The 19,881-nt window shown below is 49.0% G+C and overlaps 3 protein-coding genes and 1 pseudogene across 5 annotated transcripts in view; all 4 read right to left on the bottom strand.

Moving 5' to 3' along the window:
* The window catches only part of TSPEAR (thrombospondin type laminin G domain and EAR repeats), a 106,744-nt gene that overhangs the window by 45,784 nt on the left and 41,079 nt on the right, over positions 1-19,881 (bottom strand). The window lies entirely within an intron of this gene.
* Positions 1,721-2,557, bottom strand: LOC308242739 (uncharacterized protein; the record flags this gene model as incomplete). The annotated part of the gene is made up of 2 exons (XM_080657209.1): positions 1,721-2,097; positions 2,239-2,557. The coding sequence occupies 2 exons, from the start codon at positions 2,555-2,557 to the stop codon at positions 1,721-1,723; spliced, it is 696 nt and encodes a 231-aa protein (XP_080513335.1).
* On the bottom strand, positions 8,481-9,275 carry LOC308242649 (annotated as a pseudogene). Its single transcript has 2 exons — positions 9,029-9,275; positions 8,481-8,874 (listed from the first exon to the last, which is right to left on the bottom strand). The product of its transcript is annotated as an uncharacterized misc_RNA (transcript).
* Positions 12,724-19,878, bottom strand: LOC308242732 (uncharacterized protein; the record flags this gene model as incomplete). 2 transcript variants are annotated; one of them, XM_080657201.1, is made up of 2 exons in its annotated part: positions 12,724-13,143; positions 19,345-19,878. In XM_080657201.1, the coding sequence occupies 2 exons, from the start codon at positions 19,876-19,878 to the stop codon at positions 12,724-12,726; spliced, it is 954 nt and encodes a 317-aa protein (XP_080513327.1). The 2 variants fall into 2 exon arrangements, with proteins under 2 accessions (XP_080513327.1, XP_080513328.1); XM_080657202.1 differs by having other exon boundaries at positions 19,375-19,878.

Here is a 19,881-nt window from a genome sequence, read left to right as displayed (position 1 = left end):
TGATGCAAAAAAAACACAACCCACATTTGACAAAATTCAACACACTTTCATGATAAAAATACTCTGCAAACTAGAAATGGAAGAAAACAGCATATATATAAATATATGTGAATAAAGACATGAATATGTAAGAAAAACCTACAGCAAACATCATACTCAATTTAGAAAGACTAGAAGCTTTTCCTCTAAGACCAGGAACAAGATAAGGAGGCCCACTGTTGCCACCTCTGTTCTCCATAGTACTGGAACCTCTGGGAACCAGATAGCCAGTGAAAGAAATAAAAGGCATCTACATGGGAAAGAAGTAAAATTATCCGTGTTCAGAGGTGCTATCATATTAAATATAGAAAATCCTAAAAATTCTTGGGAATGGCTCATTCTTTAAAGTTTGTTCTCAGCTTTGTCAGGTAGGATTGAACCACTGGGGCTAATTTTACCCACAACTGAGGCAATGCCCTCTGAGTGGTCTCCCCGAGGTCCTGAGAATCAGGACCATGTTCCGACTGGCAGGTGGGAGTAGGCGCTACATTGGGCATGTTTCATTTCTGGGATTAGCCCTCTAATTTTGTGGATTTCCCCAATCCCAGACTCACATGGGGTTGCTGATCATTACTTCGCTGACACTTGAGGGAGACCCTTTGAGGACAAAGAGTTACTCAGGGCAGATCTCCCCTCTCTGGCACTCTGGCCATAAACACTAGCTGCCTGGGGCTCCCCCATCGCCCAGGGCCGCCTCTGACTCAGGGGTGCATGGAGCGCTTGGGTTTTCCACAAGAGCCTGGAAATGCTCTCATGGCGGTGAGTGGGACTAATTATGAGGCTCACTTTGTGTGTTCCCCTCTCTAAGGGGGCCCTGGTCTGTGATCTTCAAGTCCACCATCTGAATACCATGGCTCCACGTTTGGCTAATTGTTTGGTGAGGCCCTGGCAGGAGGTCCAGTCCCTCAGACTCTATCACTGTTCCAGCAGCCCTTCCCACCCTCCCTCCATCAGGTCTCTGCTAACAGTGCAGCCCTGTGGGTGGACCCCAGGGGAGGCCCCAGGCCCATAGTCTGTGCTGCAAGGAGCCCCAGGTGTTTCTGATGGGACAGTGGGTGGAATGACCCCGGGGCCGGACACTCCTTAGACCAGGACTTTCTGCAGGAGACCAGCCTGAGGAAGCCCAGGCACAAGCCCAGCAGGCACTGACCTCCGGGCCAGGGCGAGATCCCTCCTGGTGCCCCACCAGGAGGAGTTAGGCCACTGCCCTTTGGGATCTCTCAGCCACTCATTTCTAGAAATATCCCTGACTGACGAAGGCAATGTCTGGTGAAAACCACGTGTCCCCACCCTTCCCCATGAACTCAAGTGAAGAAAGGGATCAGGTGATGAGGTGAGTTTATTGGGGTGCCTGAGGAGGTGCTGACAAGCTGAGAGTAGAGTTCAAGTGACTCAACAGAGAAACTAGGAAGGAAGGACAGGTGTCCAGGGGCAGGTGGAGGCATCGTGTAGGAGGAAAAAGACGAGGGAGCAGTGAAGGCCAGGGGTCCTGAGAGCAGAGGTCAGGTCAGGTTAGTGGAGACTGGGGGACCCCGTCCTGAGTGGGGGCATCCACTTGACACTGCTCAGGACCAGAATGAGGAATGACTGGGAGGACCTCAGTCACAGGGTGGGACCTGAGCCTGGCTGGCCCTGGGGACATGTTTGCTCAGCACCAGGATGCCTGGGCCAAGGTTAGGACTCAGCAGGACAGGCGGGAGCACACAGGGCGGCAGAGCAGGGACATGCAAGAGGATGGGCGGCAGCAGCTGGGCTGGCAGGAGGAGGAAGGGCCACAGCAGGAGGAGGTGGACACGCAGCAGGCAGGCCTGCACACGGGGCGGCAGATGAGGGACACACAGGAGGAGGGTCTGCAGCAGCTCGAAGGGGCTGGGCAGGAGGTGGCCCCAGAACACACAGGCTTGCAGCAGATGGGTGTGCAGCAGATAGGTTTGCAACAGACAGGCCTACAACAGACTGGCTTACAGCAGACGGGTGTGCAGCAGACGGGCACACAGCAGGCCTGCTGGCAGGGGGAGGAGGTGCAGCAGAAGGGCTGGCAGCTAGACTGCTCGCAGCCTGAGGGCATGCAAGAGCTGGCACAGGAGCTGGTGCAGGTTGACTGGCAGGGGCTGGATCCACAAGCCACCTGGCAGCAGGGGCTGGACATGCAGCTCACTGGGGCACAGACAAGGGTCCGGCAGGGCGTCAGGGTACAACAGCTGGGAGTGCAACAGGTAGACTGGCAGCAGCTGGGGACATAGCAACTGGGGGTGCAGCAGGAAGGCTGGCAGCAGCTGGTGACACAGCAGCTGGGGGTGCAGCAGGAAGGCTGGCAGCAGCTGGAGGTGCAGCAGGTGGGTTGGCAGCAGCTGGGGACACAGCAGGTGGGGGCACAGCAGGAGGGCTCACAGCAGCTCTCTGGGCAGTCGTCCACCTGCCAGGAGGAGTCCGTGCAAGAGTCACAGGACCCGGGCTGACAGGCACGGGTGCCATTGCTGAGGTCGCTGGAGCAGACGGACAGGGTGGAAGCAGCCATGGTGGGCAGTGGGGCTGGAGGAGGGTGTGAGTGTGAGTGTGTGAGTGTGTGAGTGAGTGTGAGTGTGTAAGGTGCCCAGAGCTGTTGGCTTTTATACCCTCCTGGTGTTTGTTTTCCAAGCAGGAGGCTCATCACGGCTCCTTTCCTTGTTGATATTTTGACCTGAGTCCTGGGAGCCCTCATTTCTTCTGGTTTATTTCCAGGAAAGAGTCTGCTGCTTGTAAATGTCTGTCATTGTTGAAGAGTGGGTTGACCCCTGCCCTGCGTGTGTTTCCTAAGCAAACACCCCTGGAAACATCTGGAGAGGTGGAGCCCTGGCAGCCCACCTGCCCTGCGGAGCTTCCCTGCCCAGCTGTTCTCCTGAAGTTGCAAGGGATGGTTTGAATCCCAGAGTCAGAGACACGGCAGCGGGGGCTGAAATTGGGACACTGCTGCTCATCGCTGCAGGACATCCCCACACTCAGGCGGCTGAGGATGGGCAACAGCCACAGAGGAACGCAGTAAAGGGGAAGGTAGACGGACAAGGGCCTCAAACAGCAAGAATGACAATAGCTTTGGCTCTTTGAGCTCCTTTGCTTTCCAAATACTTTCAGATTCAGCTTATTTACAAGAAAAAACATCCTGCTGCAATTTTTATTGGGAGTGCCTCTAGTCTACAGATCAAGGTGAAGGTAACTGACATCACAATGTCTCTACCTGAGAAGATGGTCGAATTCTCCATTTATTCATCTTTTCCTTCATTAATTTCCTCAGTGTTCTTACAGTTTTCATTATATTAAATTTATGCTGGTTTTCATTTTTTATTTTGTTGTAAGTCATACCTTTAAACAAAAAGTTTGAAATCCAATTGTTTGTTAATATTATAGGGAGGTGAGTAAAAGTAGGTTAAATTACCATCCATCATTACCTAAAATATAAATCATAGGTAAGGATACAAAATAATAACAATAACAATTGCACAAGTAATACAAATAAACAATTCATTAATTAATAAACAAATCATTATATAAGAATCAGGTGTTTCATGTACTCATAAATGTAAATCTACTTTTACCCACCCCTATACACAACTACAATTAATTTTTACTATTTTAAGTTTGCATTCTTCAACCTTGCCAAACTCTTATATTTCCAGGAGACCTTTTGGAGATTCTGGGGGTGTTCTACTTGGACAATCACGTGCTCTGTGAATACAGACAATTTCATTTCTGCATTTCCAATGTGCCTGCCTTTTACTTCTGTCTCTTGTCTTGTTGTGCTGGGTCAGACCCTCAGTCTGAGGCTGAATAGGTGTGGTGGGAGAGGACATCTGCGTCTGGTTCCTAGTCTCAGGGAAAAGAATTGTCTTTTTAATGGAATACGAGGTTGGCTGTGATATTTTCAGAGATGCCTTATTTCAAGTTAAGGATTTTTTATTCATTCCTAGGTCACTGTATACCTCAGAGGGAACTCTCCATAACTCATTCTATGAGGCCAGTATTACTCTGATACCAGAGCCAGACAAAGACACTACAAGAAAAGAAAGCTACAGATCAATATCTCTTATGAACATTGATGTAAAAATCCTCAACAAAATACTAACAAATCAAATTCAGCAGCCGATGAAGAGATTTATACACCTCAGTCAAGAGAAATCTATTACTGAAATGCAAGGATGGTTCTACATATAATAGTTAATCAGTGTAATATACAACATAATAGAACGAGGGGGAAAATACATGACTGTCTCAATTGATGAAAAAGAAACCCACGTTTGACAAAATTCAACACCCTTTCATGACAAAAATACTCAACAAACTAGTAATGGAAGGAAATGACATATGTCTGAACAGCAAACATTAAATCAATTTTGAAACACTGGGAGCTTTTCTTCTAAGATAACTTACAAGACAAGGATGCCCACTTTTGCCACCTCTATTCTCCATAGTACTGGAAATCTAGGAGAGCAGATAGACAATCCTATATAATAAAGAGATAATATGCAAATTGACCCTCATGCCATAATGCTGTCACAAAACGGCGGTGGCGTGCACAGCGGAGGCTCAGTTCCCATAATGAGTGATCAGCAAGGACCTGAGGCTGCGTGGTGCCAGGCTGGACCCGGTCAGGCGCCCTGAGGCTGCGCCCCCCTGCTCGCCCAGCAAGTCTTGACAGGGGACCTCAGGCCATGACCCCCTTCATGGAGGGCTTGATGGGGGACTTCAAGGCGCGCCCCCCAACCCAGCCCAGTTCGGGGGATCTCCAGCTGCGCCCCTTCTGGTGTTCGCCTGGGCACCTGAGGCTATGCCCCTGGCCCAGCGGGGCTTAACGGGGGACCTGAGGCTGCACCCATCCCAGCGGAGCTTGGTGGGAGTGGGGCAGGCCGGGTCTGGGTCTCGCGTGATTTTGAGGCAAACTAGGGTGTGTGGGGACTTGACTCTGGGTCCAGCGGCATGCCCCAGACTCTGACAGGAGGAAGATTTTCATATACGTTTTACTAATTTTCTTTCATCTCTGACACTTCTATTACAGAGAAAGGGCAAATAGCAATATTAAAACATTTCCTCTAATTAATTTCCTTTTAATTAGATCCCTGAGACTAGGAACCAGACACAGTGCATGAATTTCGTGCACTGGGCCATTAGTGAAAGAAATAAAAGGCATCTTAATTGGAAAGCAGTGAGATCACTTCTGCTCACAGATGCTATAATATTAAAGGTAGAAAATCCTAAATATTTCACAAAAGACTGTTAGAACCAACAAAAGAATTCAGCAAAATAGCAGGATACAAAGTTAACACACAACACTCAGTTGCATTTTTGTATGCTAACAGTGAACAGCCCAAAAAGAAAATTAGAAAAACAATTAAATTTACAATAGTATCAAAAAGAATAAAATACTTAGGAACTAACTTAAACAAGGAGGTGAAAGACCTGTACAATGTAAAATTGTTGAAAGAAATAAAAATAAATAAATAAAAAGACAAATGGGATGACAGCCCATGTTCATGAATTAGAATATTTAATAGTTAGGATTTTAATACCACCTAAAGTAATCCACAGATTTAATGCAATCACTATCAAATTCTCAATGTTGTGATGTTTTCAGAAATATAAAAATCCATCCTAAAATTCATATGTAATCTCTTTTTGTTTGTTTACTAATCGCAACCTGAGGATATTTTTCCATTGAGAGTAGAAGGGAGGGAGAGAAACACAGAGAGAGAAACATCGATGTGAGAAAGACACATTGATTGCTTGCCTCCCACACATGCCCCCACCAGGGCCAAGGATTGAACCTGCAACTGAGTGAGGTATGTGCCCTTGACTGGAATCGAACCCATGACACTTCAGTCCTTAGGTGGACACACTATCCACTGAGCCAAACCGGTTAGGGCCATATGGAATCTTAAGGGACCCTGAACCGCCAAAACAATCCTTTAAAAGAACAAAGCGGGAGGGCTCATAGTTCCTGATTTCAAAACTTACTACAAAGCTATAGTAATCAAAAGAGGGTGGTACTGGCATAAAGACACGTAGACCAATGGAATAGGATACAAAGTCCTGAGATAAACCCTCACACAGCAGGTCAAATCAGTTTTGACAAGGGCACCAAGTCCATTCAACGGAGAAAAGACAGTCTTTTCAACAAATGGTGCTGGGTAAACCGATACCAACATGCAAGACCTAAAGCTACAAAACTCTCAGAGGAAAACAGGACAAAAGCCTCACAGCTTTGCACTTGGCAGTGACTGACTGGATATGACACCAAGGGCATGGACAACATAGGAAAAATACACACAGTGGACTTGGTGAAAATTTTAAATGTTTTTACATCAAAGGACAATATCAACAGAGAAAAAGGTAACCCAAGGAAATGAGAAAAACATTTGAAAAGCATGTGTCTGCTAAGGGATAAATATATAGAATGTATAGAGAACTCCTAAAAAGGAAGAACAAACAAAACAAAACAAAATCCAAAAATGAACAAACGAGTTAAATAGACCTTCTTCCAAGGAAGATACAGAAATGGCCAATAAGCCCATGAAAAGATGCTCAACATCACTAATCATTGGAGAAAAGTAAATCAAAACTTTGAGATACCAGCTCACATCCATTAGGATAACTACTGCATTTTAAAAAACAAATACACAGAAAACAGCAGGTTGCTGTGTGCTAGATATTTTGTGTTCAAATGAATACCATTGACCTTTGTTAAAGTATGTGGTGAAGTTCCTGGGAAATGGCTCATTCTTTAAAGTTTGCTCTCAGCTTTGTCAGGTAGGACTGAACCACTGGGGCTAATTTTTCCCACAACTGACGCAATGCCCTCTGAGTGGTGTCCCCGATGTCCTGAGAATCAGGACCATGTTCCGACTGGCAGGTGGGAAGAGGCGCTGAAGCATCCATCTTATATAAATACTGCTGTTTGAAATTTTAGCCCTGCTATTTGGCTTCTGTAAATTCTTGCTTGCTAAGACTACTCCCACTTCAGAGAGGCCATTAAACATTCCACAGACAAGGTTATCAGTGCTGGTGCCAGGCCAGGCCTCTGGTTGAGGTCTCGAGACCCCAGCACATACGGTTTCTTTAAGAACTTGCAAAAGGGGCCGGAAACACCTCATATTGGGGGAGAAAGAAGGTAAAAACATATAAATAGGGAAAATTACTGCATGTTGGGGCCCAGAATTTGAGAGACATTCTCCTCTGGACCCCCGCGTAATAAATGTAACTCCATCTCTCTAAGCATTGCTTTGTTCTTCTTCGGTTTTCTGTAACAGCGCTACTATGGGCATGTTTGATTTCTGGGATTAGCCCTCTAATTTTGTGGATTTCCCCAACCCCAGATTCACATGGGGTTGCTGATCATTACTTCGCTGACACGTGAGGGAGACCCTTTGAGGACCAAGAGTTACTCAGGGCAGATCTCCCTCTCTGGCACTCTGGCCATAAACACTAGCTGCCTGGGGCTCCCCAACTCCCAGGGCCGCCTCTGACTCAGGGGTGCATGGAGCGCTTGGGTTTTCCACAAGAGCCTGGAAATGGTCTCATGGCGGTGAGTGGGACCAATTATGAGACTCACTTTGTGTGTTCCCCTCTCTAAGAGGGCCCTGGTCTGTGATCTTCAAGTCCACCATCTGAATACCATGGCTCCACGATTTGGCTAATTGTTTGGTGAGGCCCTGGCAGGAGGTCCAGTCCCTCTGACTCTATCAGGGTTGGAGCAGCCCCTCCCACCCTCCCTCCCTCAGGTCTCTGCTAACAGTGCAGCCCTGTGGGTGGACCGCAGGGGAGGCCCCAGGCCCACGGTCTGTGCAGCAAGGAGCCCCAGGTTTCTGATGGGACAGTGGGTGGAATGGCCCCTGGGCCGGACACTCCTTAGACCAGGACTTTCTGCAGGAGACCAGCCTGAGGAAGCCCAGGCACAGGCCCAGCAGACACTGACCTCCGGGCCAGGGCGAGATCCCTCCTGGTGCCCCACCAGGAGGAGTTAGGCCACTGCCCTTTGGGATCTCTCAGCCACTCATTTCTAGAAATATCCCTGACTGAAGAAGGCAATGTCTGGTGAAAACCACGTGTCCCCACCCTTCCCCATGAAATCAACTGAAGGAAACGATCAGGTGATGAGGTGAGTTTATTGGGGTGCCTGAGGAGGTGCTGACAAGCTGAGAGTAGAGTTCAAGTGACTCAACAGAGAAACTAGGAAGGAAGGACAGGTGTCCAGGGGCAGGCGGAAGCATCGTGTAGGAGGAAAAAGACGAGGGAACAGTGAGGGCCAAGGGTCCTGAGAGTAGACATCAGGTCAAGTTAGTGGAAACTGAGGGACTCCGTAGTGAGTGGCGGCAGCCATCTAACACAGCTCAGGACCAGACTGAGGGGTGGCTGGGAGGACCTCAGTCACAGGGTGAGACCTGAACCAGGCTGGCCCTGGGGGACATGTTTGCTCAGTAACAGGATGTCTGGGCTGAGGTGGGGACACAGCAGGCCGGGCGGGAGCACACGGGGCGGCAGAGCAGGGACATGCAAGAGGATGGGCGGCAGCAGCTGGGCTGGCAGGAGGAGGAAGGGCCACAGCAGGAGGAGGAGGGCACGCAGCAGGCAGGCCTGCACACGGGGCGGCAGATGAGGGACACGCAGGAGGAGGGTCTGCAGCAGCTCGAAGGGGCTGGGCAGGGGGTGGCCCCAGAACACACAGGCTTGCAGCAGATGGGTGTGCAGCAGACAGGTTTGCAACAGACAGGCCTACAACAGACTGGCTTACAGCAGACGGGTGTGCAGCAAACGGGCACACAGCAGGCCTGCTGGCAGGGGGAGGAGGTGCAGCAGGAGGGCTGGCAGCTAGCCTGCTGGCAGCATGTGGGCGTGCAGGAGCTGGTGCAGGAGGTAGTGCAGGTTGACTGGCAGGGGCTGGTCCCACAGGTCACTTGGCAGCAGGGGCTGGACATGCAGCTCACTGGGGCACAGACAAGGGTCAGGCAGGGCGTCAGCGTACAATAGCTGGGAGTGCAACAGGTGGGCTGGCAGCAGCTGGGGACACAGCAGCTGGGGGTGCAGCAGGAAGGCTGGCAGCAGCTAGGGATGCAGCAGGAAGGGGCGCAGCAGGAGGGCTCACAGTAGCTCTCTGGACAGTCGTCCACATGCCAGGAGGAGTCCGTGCAAGAGTCACAGGACCCGGGCTGGCAGGCACGGGTGCCATAGCTGAGGTCGCTGGAGCAGACAGACATGGTGGATGCGGCCATGGTGGGGCAGTGGGGCTGGAGGAGGGTGTGAGTGTGTGAGGAAGTGTGAGGGTGTGATTGTGTGAGTGGGTGAGTGAGTGTGAGTGTGTAAGGTGCCCAAGGCTGTTGGCTTTTATACCCTCCTGGTGTTTGTTTTCCAAGCAGGAGGCTCCCCACGCCTCCTTTCCTTGTTGATATTTTGAGCTGAGTCCTGGGAGCCCTTTTTCTTCTGGTTTATTTCCAGGAAAGAGTCTGCTGCTTGTAAATGTCTGTCATTGTTGAAGAGTGGGTTGACCCCTGCCCTGTGTGTGTTTCCTAAGCAAACACCCCTGGAAACATCTGGAGTGGTGGAGCCCTGGCAGCCCACCTGCCCTGCCGAGCTTCCCTGCCCAGCTGTTCTCCTGACGTTGCAAAGGATGGTTTGAATCCCAGAGTCAGACAGGGCAGCGGGGGCTGAAATTGGGACACCGCTGCTCATCGCTGCAGGACATCCCCACACCCAGGAGGCTGAGGAGGGGGCACCAGCCACAGAGGAACGCAGTAAAGGGGAAGGTAGACCGACGAGGGCCTCAAACAGCAAGAATGACAATAGCTTTGGCTATTTGAGCTCCTTTGCTTTCCAAATACTTTCTGATTCAGCTTATTGATAACAAAAAACATCCTGCTGCAATTTTTATTGGGAGTGCCTCTAGTCTACAGATCAAGGTGAAGGCAACTGACATCACAATGTCTCCACCCATGAGCATGGTTGAATTCTCCATTTATTCATGTCTTATTCATTGATTTATTTCATCAGCATTTCTATAGTTTACATCATGTTAGATTTACGCTTGTTTTCTTTTTTCATTTTGTGTAAGTCATACTTTTAAACAAAAAGTTTGAAATCCAATTGTTTATTAATATTATATGGAAGTGGGCAAACGTAGGTTAAATTACCGGCCATCATAACCTGAAATATAAATCATAGGTAAGGAAATAAAACAATAACGATATTAATGAGACATTTAATAAAAATAAGCAATACAATTATCAATAAACAAATAATAACAGAAGAATAAAGTGTTTCATGTACTCATAACTATAAATCTACTTTTGCCCACCCCTGTATACAACTACAATTAATTTTTATTACTTTACGTTTGCATTCTTCAACCTTGCCAAACTCTTATTTCCAGGAGACCTTTTGTAGATTCTGGGGGAGTTCTATGTGGACAATCATGTGATCTGTGAATACAGACAATTTCATTTCTGCATTTCCAATATGCCTGCCTTTTACTCCTGTCTCTTGTCTTGTTGTGCTGGGGCAAACCCTCAGTCTGAGGATGAATAGGTGTATGGGAGAGGACATCTGTTTCTGGTTCCTAGTCTTAGGGAAAAGTATAGTCTTTTCAATGGAATGTGGTGTTGGCTGTGAGATTTTCATGGATGCCTTATATCACGTTAAGGATTTTTTGTTCATTTCTAGGTCACTGTAAACCTCAGAGGGAACTCTGTATAACCCATTCTCTGAGGCCAGTACTACTCTGATACCAGAGCCAGACAAAGACACTACAAGAAAAGAAAGCTACAGGTCAACATCCCTTATGAACATTGATGTAAAAATCCCTCAAAAAATGCTAATAAATCAAATTCAGCAGCAGATGAAGAGATTTATACACCTTGGCCAAGAGAGATCTATTGCTGAAACGCAAGGAAGGTGCTGCATATGATAGTGTATCAGTGTAATATACAACATTAGCAGAATGAGGGGAAAATACACACTGGTCTCAACTGATGCAAAAAAACACAACCCACATTTGACAAAATTCAACACACTTTCATGATAAAAATACTCTGCAAACTAGAAATGGAAGAAAACAGCATATATATAAATATATGTGAATAAAGACATGGATATGTAAGAAAAACCTACAGCAAACATCATACTAAGACCAGGAACAAGATAAGAAGGCCCACTTTTGCCACCTCTGTTCTCCATAGTACTGGAACCTCTGGGAACCAGATAGCCAGTGAAAGAAATAAGAGGCATCAAAATGGGAAAGAAGTAAAATTATCCGTGTTCACAGGTGCTATCATATTAAATGTAGAAAATCCTAAAAATTCTTGGGAATGGCTCATTCTTTAAAGTTTGCTCTCAGCTTTGTCATGTAGGACTGAACCACTGGGGCTAATTTTACCCACAACTGAGGCAATGCCCTCTGAGTGGTCTCCCCGAGGTCCTGAGAATCAGGACCATGTTCCGACTGGCAGGTGGGAATAGGTGCTACTTTGGGCATGTTTCATTTCTGGGATTAGCCCTCTAATTTTGTGGATTTCCCCAATCCCAGACTCACATGGGGTTGCTGATCATTACTTAGCTGACACTTGAGGGAGACCCTTTGAGGACCAAGAGTTACTCAGGGCAGATCTCCTCTTTCTGGCACTCTGGCCATAAACACTAGCTGCCTGGGGCTCCCCCATCGGCCAGGGCCGCCTCTGACTCAGGGGTGCATGGAGCGCTTGGGTTTCCCAGTTTTGCACAAGAACCAGGAAATGCTCTCATGGCGGTGAGTGGGGCCAATTGTGAGGCTCACTTTGTGTGTTCCCCTCTCTCAGGGGGCCCTGGTCTGTGATCTTCAAGTCCACCATCTGAATACCATGGTTCCACGATTTGGCTAATTGTTTGGTGAGGCCCTGGCAGGAGGTCCAGTCCCTCTGACTCTATCAGGGTTGGAGCAGCCCCTCCCACCCTCCCTCCCTCTGGTCTCTGCTAACAGTGCAGCCCTGTGGGTGGACCGCAGGGGAGGCCCCAGGCCCATAGTCTGTGCTGCAAGGAGCCCCAGGTGTTTCTGATGGGACAGTGGGTGGAATGGTCCCTGGGCCGGACACTCATTAGACCAGGACTTTCTGCAGGAGACCAGCCTGAGGAAGCCCAGGCACAGCCGAGCAGACCCTGACCTCCAGGCCAGGGCGAGATCCCTCCTGGTGCCCCAACAGCAAGAGTTAGGCCACTGCCCTTTGGGATCTCTCAGCCACTCATTTCTAGAAATATCCCTGACTGAAGAAGACAATGTCTGGTGAAAACCACGTGTCCCCACCCTTCCCCATGAAATCAAGTGAAGGAAACGATCAGGTGATGAGGTGAGTTTATTCGGGTGCCCAAGGAAGTAATGATAAGTTTAGAGTAGAGGTCAAGTGACCCAACAGAGAAACTAGGAGGCAAGGACAGGTGTCCAGGGGCAAGAGGAGGCATCGTGGAGGAGGAAAAAGACGAGGGAGCAGTGAAAGCCAGGGGTCCTGAGAGCAGAGGTCAGGTCAGGTTAGTGGAGACTGGGGGACCCCGTCCTAAGTGGGGGCAGCCACTTGACACTGCTCAGGACCAGACTGAGGAATGACTGGGAGGACCTCAGTCACAGGGTGGGAACTGAGCCTGGCTGGCCCTGGGGGACATGTTTGCTCAGCACCAGGATGCCTGGGCCAAGGTCGGGACTCAGCAGGACGGGCGGGAGCACACAGGGCGGCAGAGCAGGGACATGCAAGATGATGGGCGGCAGCAGCTGGGCTGGCAGGAGGAGGAAGGGCCACAGCAGGAGGAGGCGGACACGCAGCAGGCAGGCCTGCACACGGGGCGGCAGATGAGGGACACGCAGGAGGAGGGTCTGCAGCAGCTCGAAGGGGCTGGGCAGGGGGTGGAACCAGAACACACAGGCTTGCAGCAGATGGGTGTGCAGCAGACAGGTTTGCAACAGACAGGCCTACAACAGACTGGCTTACAGCAGACGGGTGTGCAGCAGACGGGCACACAGCAGGCCTGCTGGCAGGGGGAGGAGGTGCAGCAGGAGGGCTGGCAGCTAGACTGCTCGCAGCATGAGGGCATGCAAGAGCTGGTACAGTAGCTGGTGCAGGTTGACTGGCAGGGGCTGGATCCACAAGCCACCTGGCAGCAGGGGCTGGACATGCAGCTCACTGGGGCACAGACAAGGGTCCGGCAGGGCGTCAGGGTACAACAGCTGGGAGTGCAACAGGTAGACTGGCAGCAGCTGGGGACACAGCAGCTGGGGGTGCAGCAGGAAGGCTGGCAGCAGCTGGTGACACAGCAACTGGGGGTGCAGCAGGAAGGCTGGCAGCAGCTGGAGGTGCAGCAGGTGGGTTGGCAGCAGCTGGGGACACAGCAGGTGGGGGCACAGCAGGAGGGCTCACAGCAACTCTCTGGACAGTCGTCCACCTGCCAGGAGGAGTCCGTGCAAGAGTCACAGGACCCGGGCTGGCAGGCACGGGTGCCATAGCTGAGGTTGCTGGAGCAGACAGACAGGGTGGAAGCAGCCATGGTGGGGCAGTGGGCTGGAGGAGGGTGTGAGTGTGAGATGTGAGTGTGTGAGTGAGTGTGAGTGTGTAAGGTGCCCTGGGCTGTTGGCTTTTATACCCTCCTGGTGTTTGTTTTCCAAGCAGGAGGCTCCCCACGCCTCCTTTCCTTGTTGATATTTTGAGCTGAGTCCTGGGAGCCCTTTTTCTTCTGGTTTATTTCCAGGAAAGAGTCTGCTGCTTGTAAATGTCTGTCATTGTTGAAGAGTGGGTTGACCCCTGCCCTGTGTGTGTTTCCTAAGCAAACACCCCTGGAAACATCTGGAGTGGTGGAGCCCTGGCAGCCCACCTGCCCTGCCGAGCTTCCCTGCCCAGCTGTTCTCCTGACGTTGCAAAGGATGGTTTGAATCCCAGAGTCAGACAGGGCAGCGGGGGCTGAAATTGGGACACTGCTGCTCATCGCTGCAGGACATCCCCACACCCAGGCAGCTGAGGAGGGGGCACCAGCCACAGAGGAATGCAGTAAAGGGGAAGGTAGACCGACGAGAGCCTCAAACAGCAAGAATGACAATAGCTTTGGCTATTTGAGCTCCTTTGCTTTCCAAATACTTTCACGTTCAGCTTATTGATAACAAAAAACATCCTGCTGCAATTTTTATTGGGATTGCCTTGAATCTACAGATCAAGGTGAAGACAACTGACATCACAATGTCTCCACCTGAGAAGATGGTCGAATTCTCCATTTATTCATCTTTTCCTTCATTAATTTCATCAGTGTTCTTACAGTTTTCATTATATTAAATTTTTGCTGGTTTTCATTTTTTATTTTGTTGTAAGTCATACTTTTAAACAAAAAGTTTGAAATCCAATTGTTTGTTAATATTATAGGGAGGTGAGTAAAAGTAGGTTAAATTACCAGCCATCATTACCTAAAATATAAATCATAGGTAAAGATACAAACTAATAACAATAACAATTGGACAAGTAATACAAATAAACAATTCAATTATTAATAAACAAATCATTACACAAGAATAAGGTGTTTCTGTAAATCTACTTTTACCCACCCCTGTATACAACTACAATTAATTTTTACTATTTTAAGTTTGCATTCTTCAATCTTGCAAAACTCTTATATTTCCAGGAGACCTTTTGTAGATTCTTGGGGTTGTTCTATGTGGGCAATCATGTCCTCTGTGAATAGAGACATTTTCATTTCTGCATTTCCAATATGCCTACCTTTTACTTCTGTCTCTTGTCTTGTTTTGCTGGGTCAGACCCTCAGTGTGAGGCTGAATAGGTGTGGTGGGAGAGGACATCTGTGTCTGGTTCCTAGTCTTAGGGAAAAGTGTTATCTTTTCAATGGAATGTGGGGTTGGCTGTGATATTTTCAGAGATGCCTTATTTCAAGTTAAGGATTTTTTTCATCATTCCTAGGTCACTGTAAACCTCAGAGGGAACTCCCCATAACTCATTCTCTGAGGCCAGTATTACTCTGATACCAGAGCCAGACAAAGACACTACAAGAAAAGAAAGCTACAGATCAATATCCCTTATGAACATTGATGTAAAAATCCTCAACAAAATACTAACAAATCAAATTCAGCAGCAGATGAAGAGATTTATGCACCTCAGTGAAGAGAGATCTATTACTGAAATGCAAGGATGGTTCTACATTTAATACTTAATCAGTGTAATATACAACATTAACAGAATGAGGGGAAAAATACATGACTGTTTCAACTGATGAAAAAGAAACCCACGTTTGACAAAATTCAACACCCTTTCATGACAAAAATACTCAACAAACTAGTAATGGAAGGAAATGACATATGACTGAACAGCAAACATTATAATCAATTTTGAAACACTGGGAGCTTTTCTTCTAAGATAACTTACAAGACAAGGATGCCCACTTTTGCCACCTCTATTCTCCATAGTACTGGAAATCTAGGCGAGCAGATAGACAATCCTATATAATAAAGAGGTAATATGCAAATTGACCCTCATGCCATAATGCTGTCACAAAACTGCGGTGGCGTGCACAGCGGAGGCTCAGTTCCCATATTGAGTGATCAGCAGGGACCTGAGGCTGTGTGGTGCCGGCCAGGGCCGGGTCGGGGGCCCTGAGGCTGTGCCCCTCTGCTCGCCCGGCAGGGCTTGACGGGGGACCTCAGGCCATGCCCCCCTTCATGGAGGGCTTGATGGGGGACTTCAAGGTACGCCCCCCAACCCAGCCCAGTTCGGGGGACCTCCGGCTGCGCCCCTGCCCGGTGTTCACCTGGGCACCTGAGGCTATGCCCCTGGCCCAACGGGGCTTAACGGGGGACCTGGGGCTGCACCCATCCTAGCAGAGCTTGGTGGGGGTGGGGCAGGCTGGGTCTGGGTCTCGCGTGATTTTGAGGCAAACTGGGGTGTGTGGGGACTTGACTCTGGGTCCGGCGGCATGCCCCAGACTCTGACAGGAGGAAGATTTTCATATAGGTTTTACTAATTTTCTTTCATCTCTGACACTTCTATTATAGAGAAAGGGCAAATAGCAATATTAAAACATTTCCTCTAATTAATTCCCTTTTAATGTGCATGAATTTCGTGCACTGGGCCATTAGTAAAAGAAATAAAAGGCATCTAAATTGGAAAGCAGTGAGATCACTTCTGCTCACAGATGCTATAATATTAAAGGTAGAAAATCCTAAATATTTCACAAAAGACTGTTAGAACCAACAAAAGAATTCAGCAAAATAGCAGGATACAAAGTTAACACACAACACTCAGTTGCATTTTTGTATGCTAACAGTGAACAGCCCAAAAAGAAAATTAGAAAAACAATTAAATTTACAATAGTATCAAAAAGAATAAAATACTTAGGAACTAACTTAAACAAGGAGGTGAAAGACCTGTACAATGTAAAATTGTTGAAAGAAATAAAAATAAATAAATAAAAAAGACAAATGGGATGACAGCCCATGTTCGTGAATTAGAATATTTAATAGTTAGGATTTTAATACCACCCAAAGTAATCCACAGATTCAATGCAATCACTATCAAATTCTCAATGCTGTGATGTTTTCGAAATATAAAAATCCATCCTAAAATTCATATGGAATCTCTTTTTGTTTGTTTACTAATCCCAACCTGAGGATATTTTTCCATTGAGAGTAGAAGGGAGGGGGAGAGACACAGAGAGAGAAACATCGATGTGAGAAAGACACATTGATTGCTTGCCTCCCACACATGCCCCCACCAGGGCCAAGGATTGAACCTGCAACTGAGTGAGGTATGTGCCCTTGACTGGAATCGAACCCATGACACTTCAGTCCTTAGGTGGACACACAATCCACTGAGCCAAACCGGTTAGGGCCATATGGAATCTTAAGGGACCCTGAACCGCCAAAACAATCCTTTAAAAGAACAAAGCGGGAGGGCTCATAGTTCCTGATTTCAAAACTTACTACAAAGCTATAGTAATCAAAAGAGGGTGGTACTGGCATAAAGACACGTAGACCAATGGAATAGGATACAAAGTCCTGAGATAAACCCTCACACAGCAGGTCAAATCATTTTTGACAAGGGCACCAAGTCCATTCAACAGAGAAAAGACAGTCTTTTCAACAAATGGTGCTGGGTAAACCGATACCAACATGCAAGACCTAAAGCTACAAAACTCTCAGAGGAAAACAGGACAAAAGCCTCACAGCTTTGCACTTGGCAGTGACTGACTGGATATGACACCAAGGGCATGGACAACATAGGAAAAATACACACAGTGGACTTGGTGAAAATTTTAAATGTTTTTACTTCAAAGGACAATATCAACAGAGAAAAAGGTAACCCAAGGAAATGAGAAAAACATTTGAAAAGCATGTATCTGATAAGGGATAAATATATAGAATGTATAGAGAACTTCTAAAAAGGAATAACAAACAAAACAAAACAAAATCCAAAAATGAACAAAGGAGTTAAATGGACCTTTTTCCAAAGAAGATACAGAAATGGCCAATAAGCCCATGAAAAGATGCTCAACATCACTAATCATTGGAGAAAAGTAAATCAAAACTTTGAGATACCAGCTCACATCCATTAGGATAACTACTGCATTTAAAAAACAAATACACAGAAAACAACAGGTTGCTGTGTGCTAGATATTTTGTGTTCAAATGAATACCATTGACCTTTGTTAAAGGATGTGGTGAAGTTCTTGGGAAATGGCTCATTCTTTAAAGTTTGCTCTCAGCTTTGTCAGGTAGGACTGAACCACTGGGGCTAATTTTACCCACAAGTGACGCAATGCCCTCTGAGTGGGCTCCCCGATGTCCTGAGAATCAGGACCATGTTCCGACTGGCAGGTGGGAATAGGCGCTACTATGGGCATGTTTCATTTCTGGGATTAGCCCTCTAATTTTGTGGATTTCCCCAATCCCAGATTCACATGGGGTTGCTGATCATTACTTCGCTGACACTTGAGGGAGACCCTTTGAGGACCAAGAGTTACTCAGGGCAGATCTCCCCTCTCTGGCACTCTGGCCATAAACACTAGCTGCCTGGGGCTCCCCCATCGGCCAGGGCCGCCTATGACTCAGGGGTGCATGGAGCGCTTGGGTTTTCCACAAGAGCCTGGAAATGCTCTCATGGCGGTGAGTGGGACCAATTATGCGACTCATTTTGTGTGTTCCCCTCTCTCAGGGGCCCTGGTCTATGATCTTCAAATCCACCATCTGAATACCATGGCTCCACGATTTGGCTAATTGTTTGGTGAGGCCCTGGCAGGAAGGTCATCCAGTCCCTCTGACTCTATCAGGGTTGGAGCAGCCCCTCCCACCCTCCCTCCCTCCCTCTGGTCTCTGCTAACAGTGCAGCCCTGAGGGTGGACCGCAGGGGAGGCCCCAGGCCCACAGTCCGTGCTGCAAGGAGGCCCAGGTGTTTCTGATGGGACAGTGGGTGGAATGGCCCCTGGGCCGGACACTCCTTAGACCAGGACTTTCTGCAGGAGACCAGCCTGAGGAAGCCCAGGCACAAGCCCAGCAGGCACTGACCTCCGGGCCAGGGCGAGATCCCTCCTGGTGCCCCACCAGGAGGAGTTAGGCCACTGCCCTTTGGGATCTCTCAGCCACTCATTTCTAGAAATATAGTGGCTAGAGGGGATCCATGTCTGGTGAAAACCACATTTCCCCGCCCATCTCCCATCAAATCAGATGAAGGAAGTGATCAGGTGATGAAGTGAGTTTATTGGGGTGCCTGAGGAGGTGCTGACAAACTGAGAGTAGAGGTCAAGTGACTCAACAGAGAAACTAGGAGGGAAGGACAAGTGTCCAGGAACAGGTGGAGGCATCGTGTAGGAAGCAAAAGCTGAGGGAGCAGAGAGGTCCAGGGGTCCTGAGAGCAGAGGTCTGGTGAGGACAGTGAGACTGCGGGATCCCGTCCTGAGTGGGGACAGCCACCTGACACTGCTCAGGACCAGACTGAGGAATGACTGGGAGGACTACAGTCAAAGGTGGGACCTGAGCCAGGCTGGTACTGGGGACATGTTTGCTCAGCAGCAGGATGCCTGGGCCAAGGTCGGGACTCAGCAGGCTGGGCGGGAGCACACGGGGCGGCAGAGCAGGGACATGCAAGATGATGGGCGGCAGCAGCTGGGCTGGCAGGAGGAGGAAGGGCCACAGCAGGAGGAGGAGGGCACGCAGCAGGCAGGCCTGCACACGGGGCGGCAGATGAGGGACACGCAGGAGGAGGGTCTGCAGCAGCTCGAAGGGGCTGGGCAGGGGGTGGAACCAGAACACACAGGCTTGCAGCAGATGGGTGTGCAGCAGACAGGTTTGCAACAGACAGGCCTACAACAGACTGGCTTACAGCAGACGGGTGTGCAGCAGACGGGCACACAGCAGGCCTGCTGGCAGGGGGAGGAGGTGCAGCAGGAGGGCTGGCAGCTAGACTGCTGGCAGCATGTGGGCGTGCAGGAGCTGGTGCAGATAGACTGGCAGGGGCTGGATCCACAGGTCACCTGGCAGCAGGGGCTGGACATGCAGCTCACTGGAGCACAGACAAGGGTCATGCAGGGCGTCAGCGTACAACAGCTGGGAGTGCAACAGGTAGACTGGCAGCAGCTGGGGACACAGCAGCTGGGGGTGCAGCAGGAAGGCTGGCAGCAGCTGGGGGTGCAGCAGGAGGGTTGGCAGCAGCTGGGGACACAGCAGGTGGGGGCACAGCAGGAGGGCTCACAGCAGCTCTCTGGACAGTCGTCCACCTGCCAGGAGGATTCCGTGCAAGAGTCACAGGACCCGGGCTGGCAGGCACGGGTGCCATAGCTGAGGTTGCTGGAGCAGACGGACAGGGTGGAAGCAGCCATGGT

The sequence above is a fragment of the Plecotus auritus genome, assembly GCF_963455305.1.
Source record: "Plecotus auritus genome assembly, chromosome: 2".
NCBI classification, from domain to species: Eukaryota; Metazoa; Chordata; class Mammalia; order Chiroptera; family Vespertilionidae; genus Plecotus; species Plecotus auritus.
Note: the sequence above shows the minus strand (reverse complement) of the source record. Positions and strands in the feature narration are given on the sequence as shown.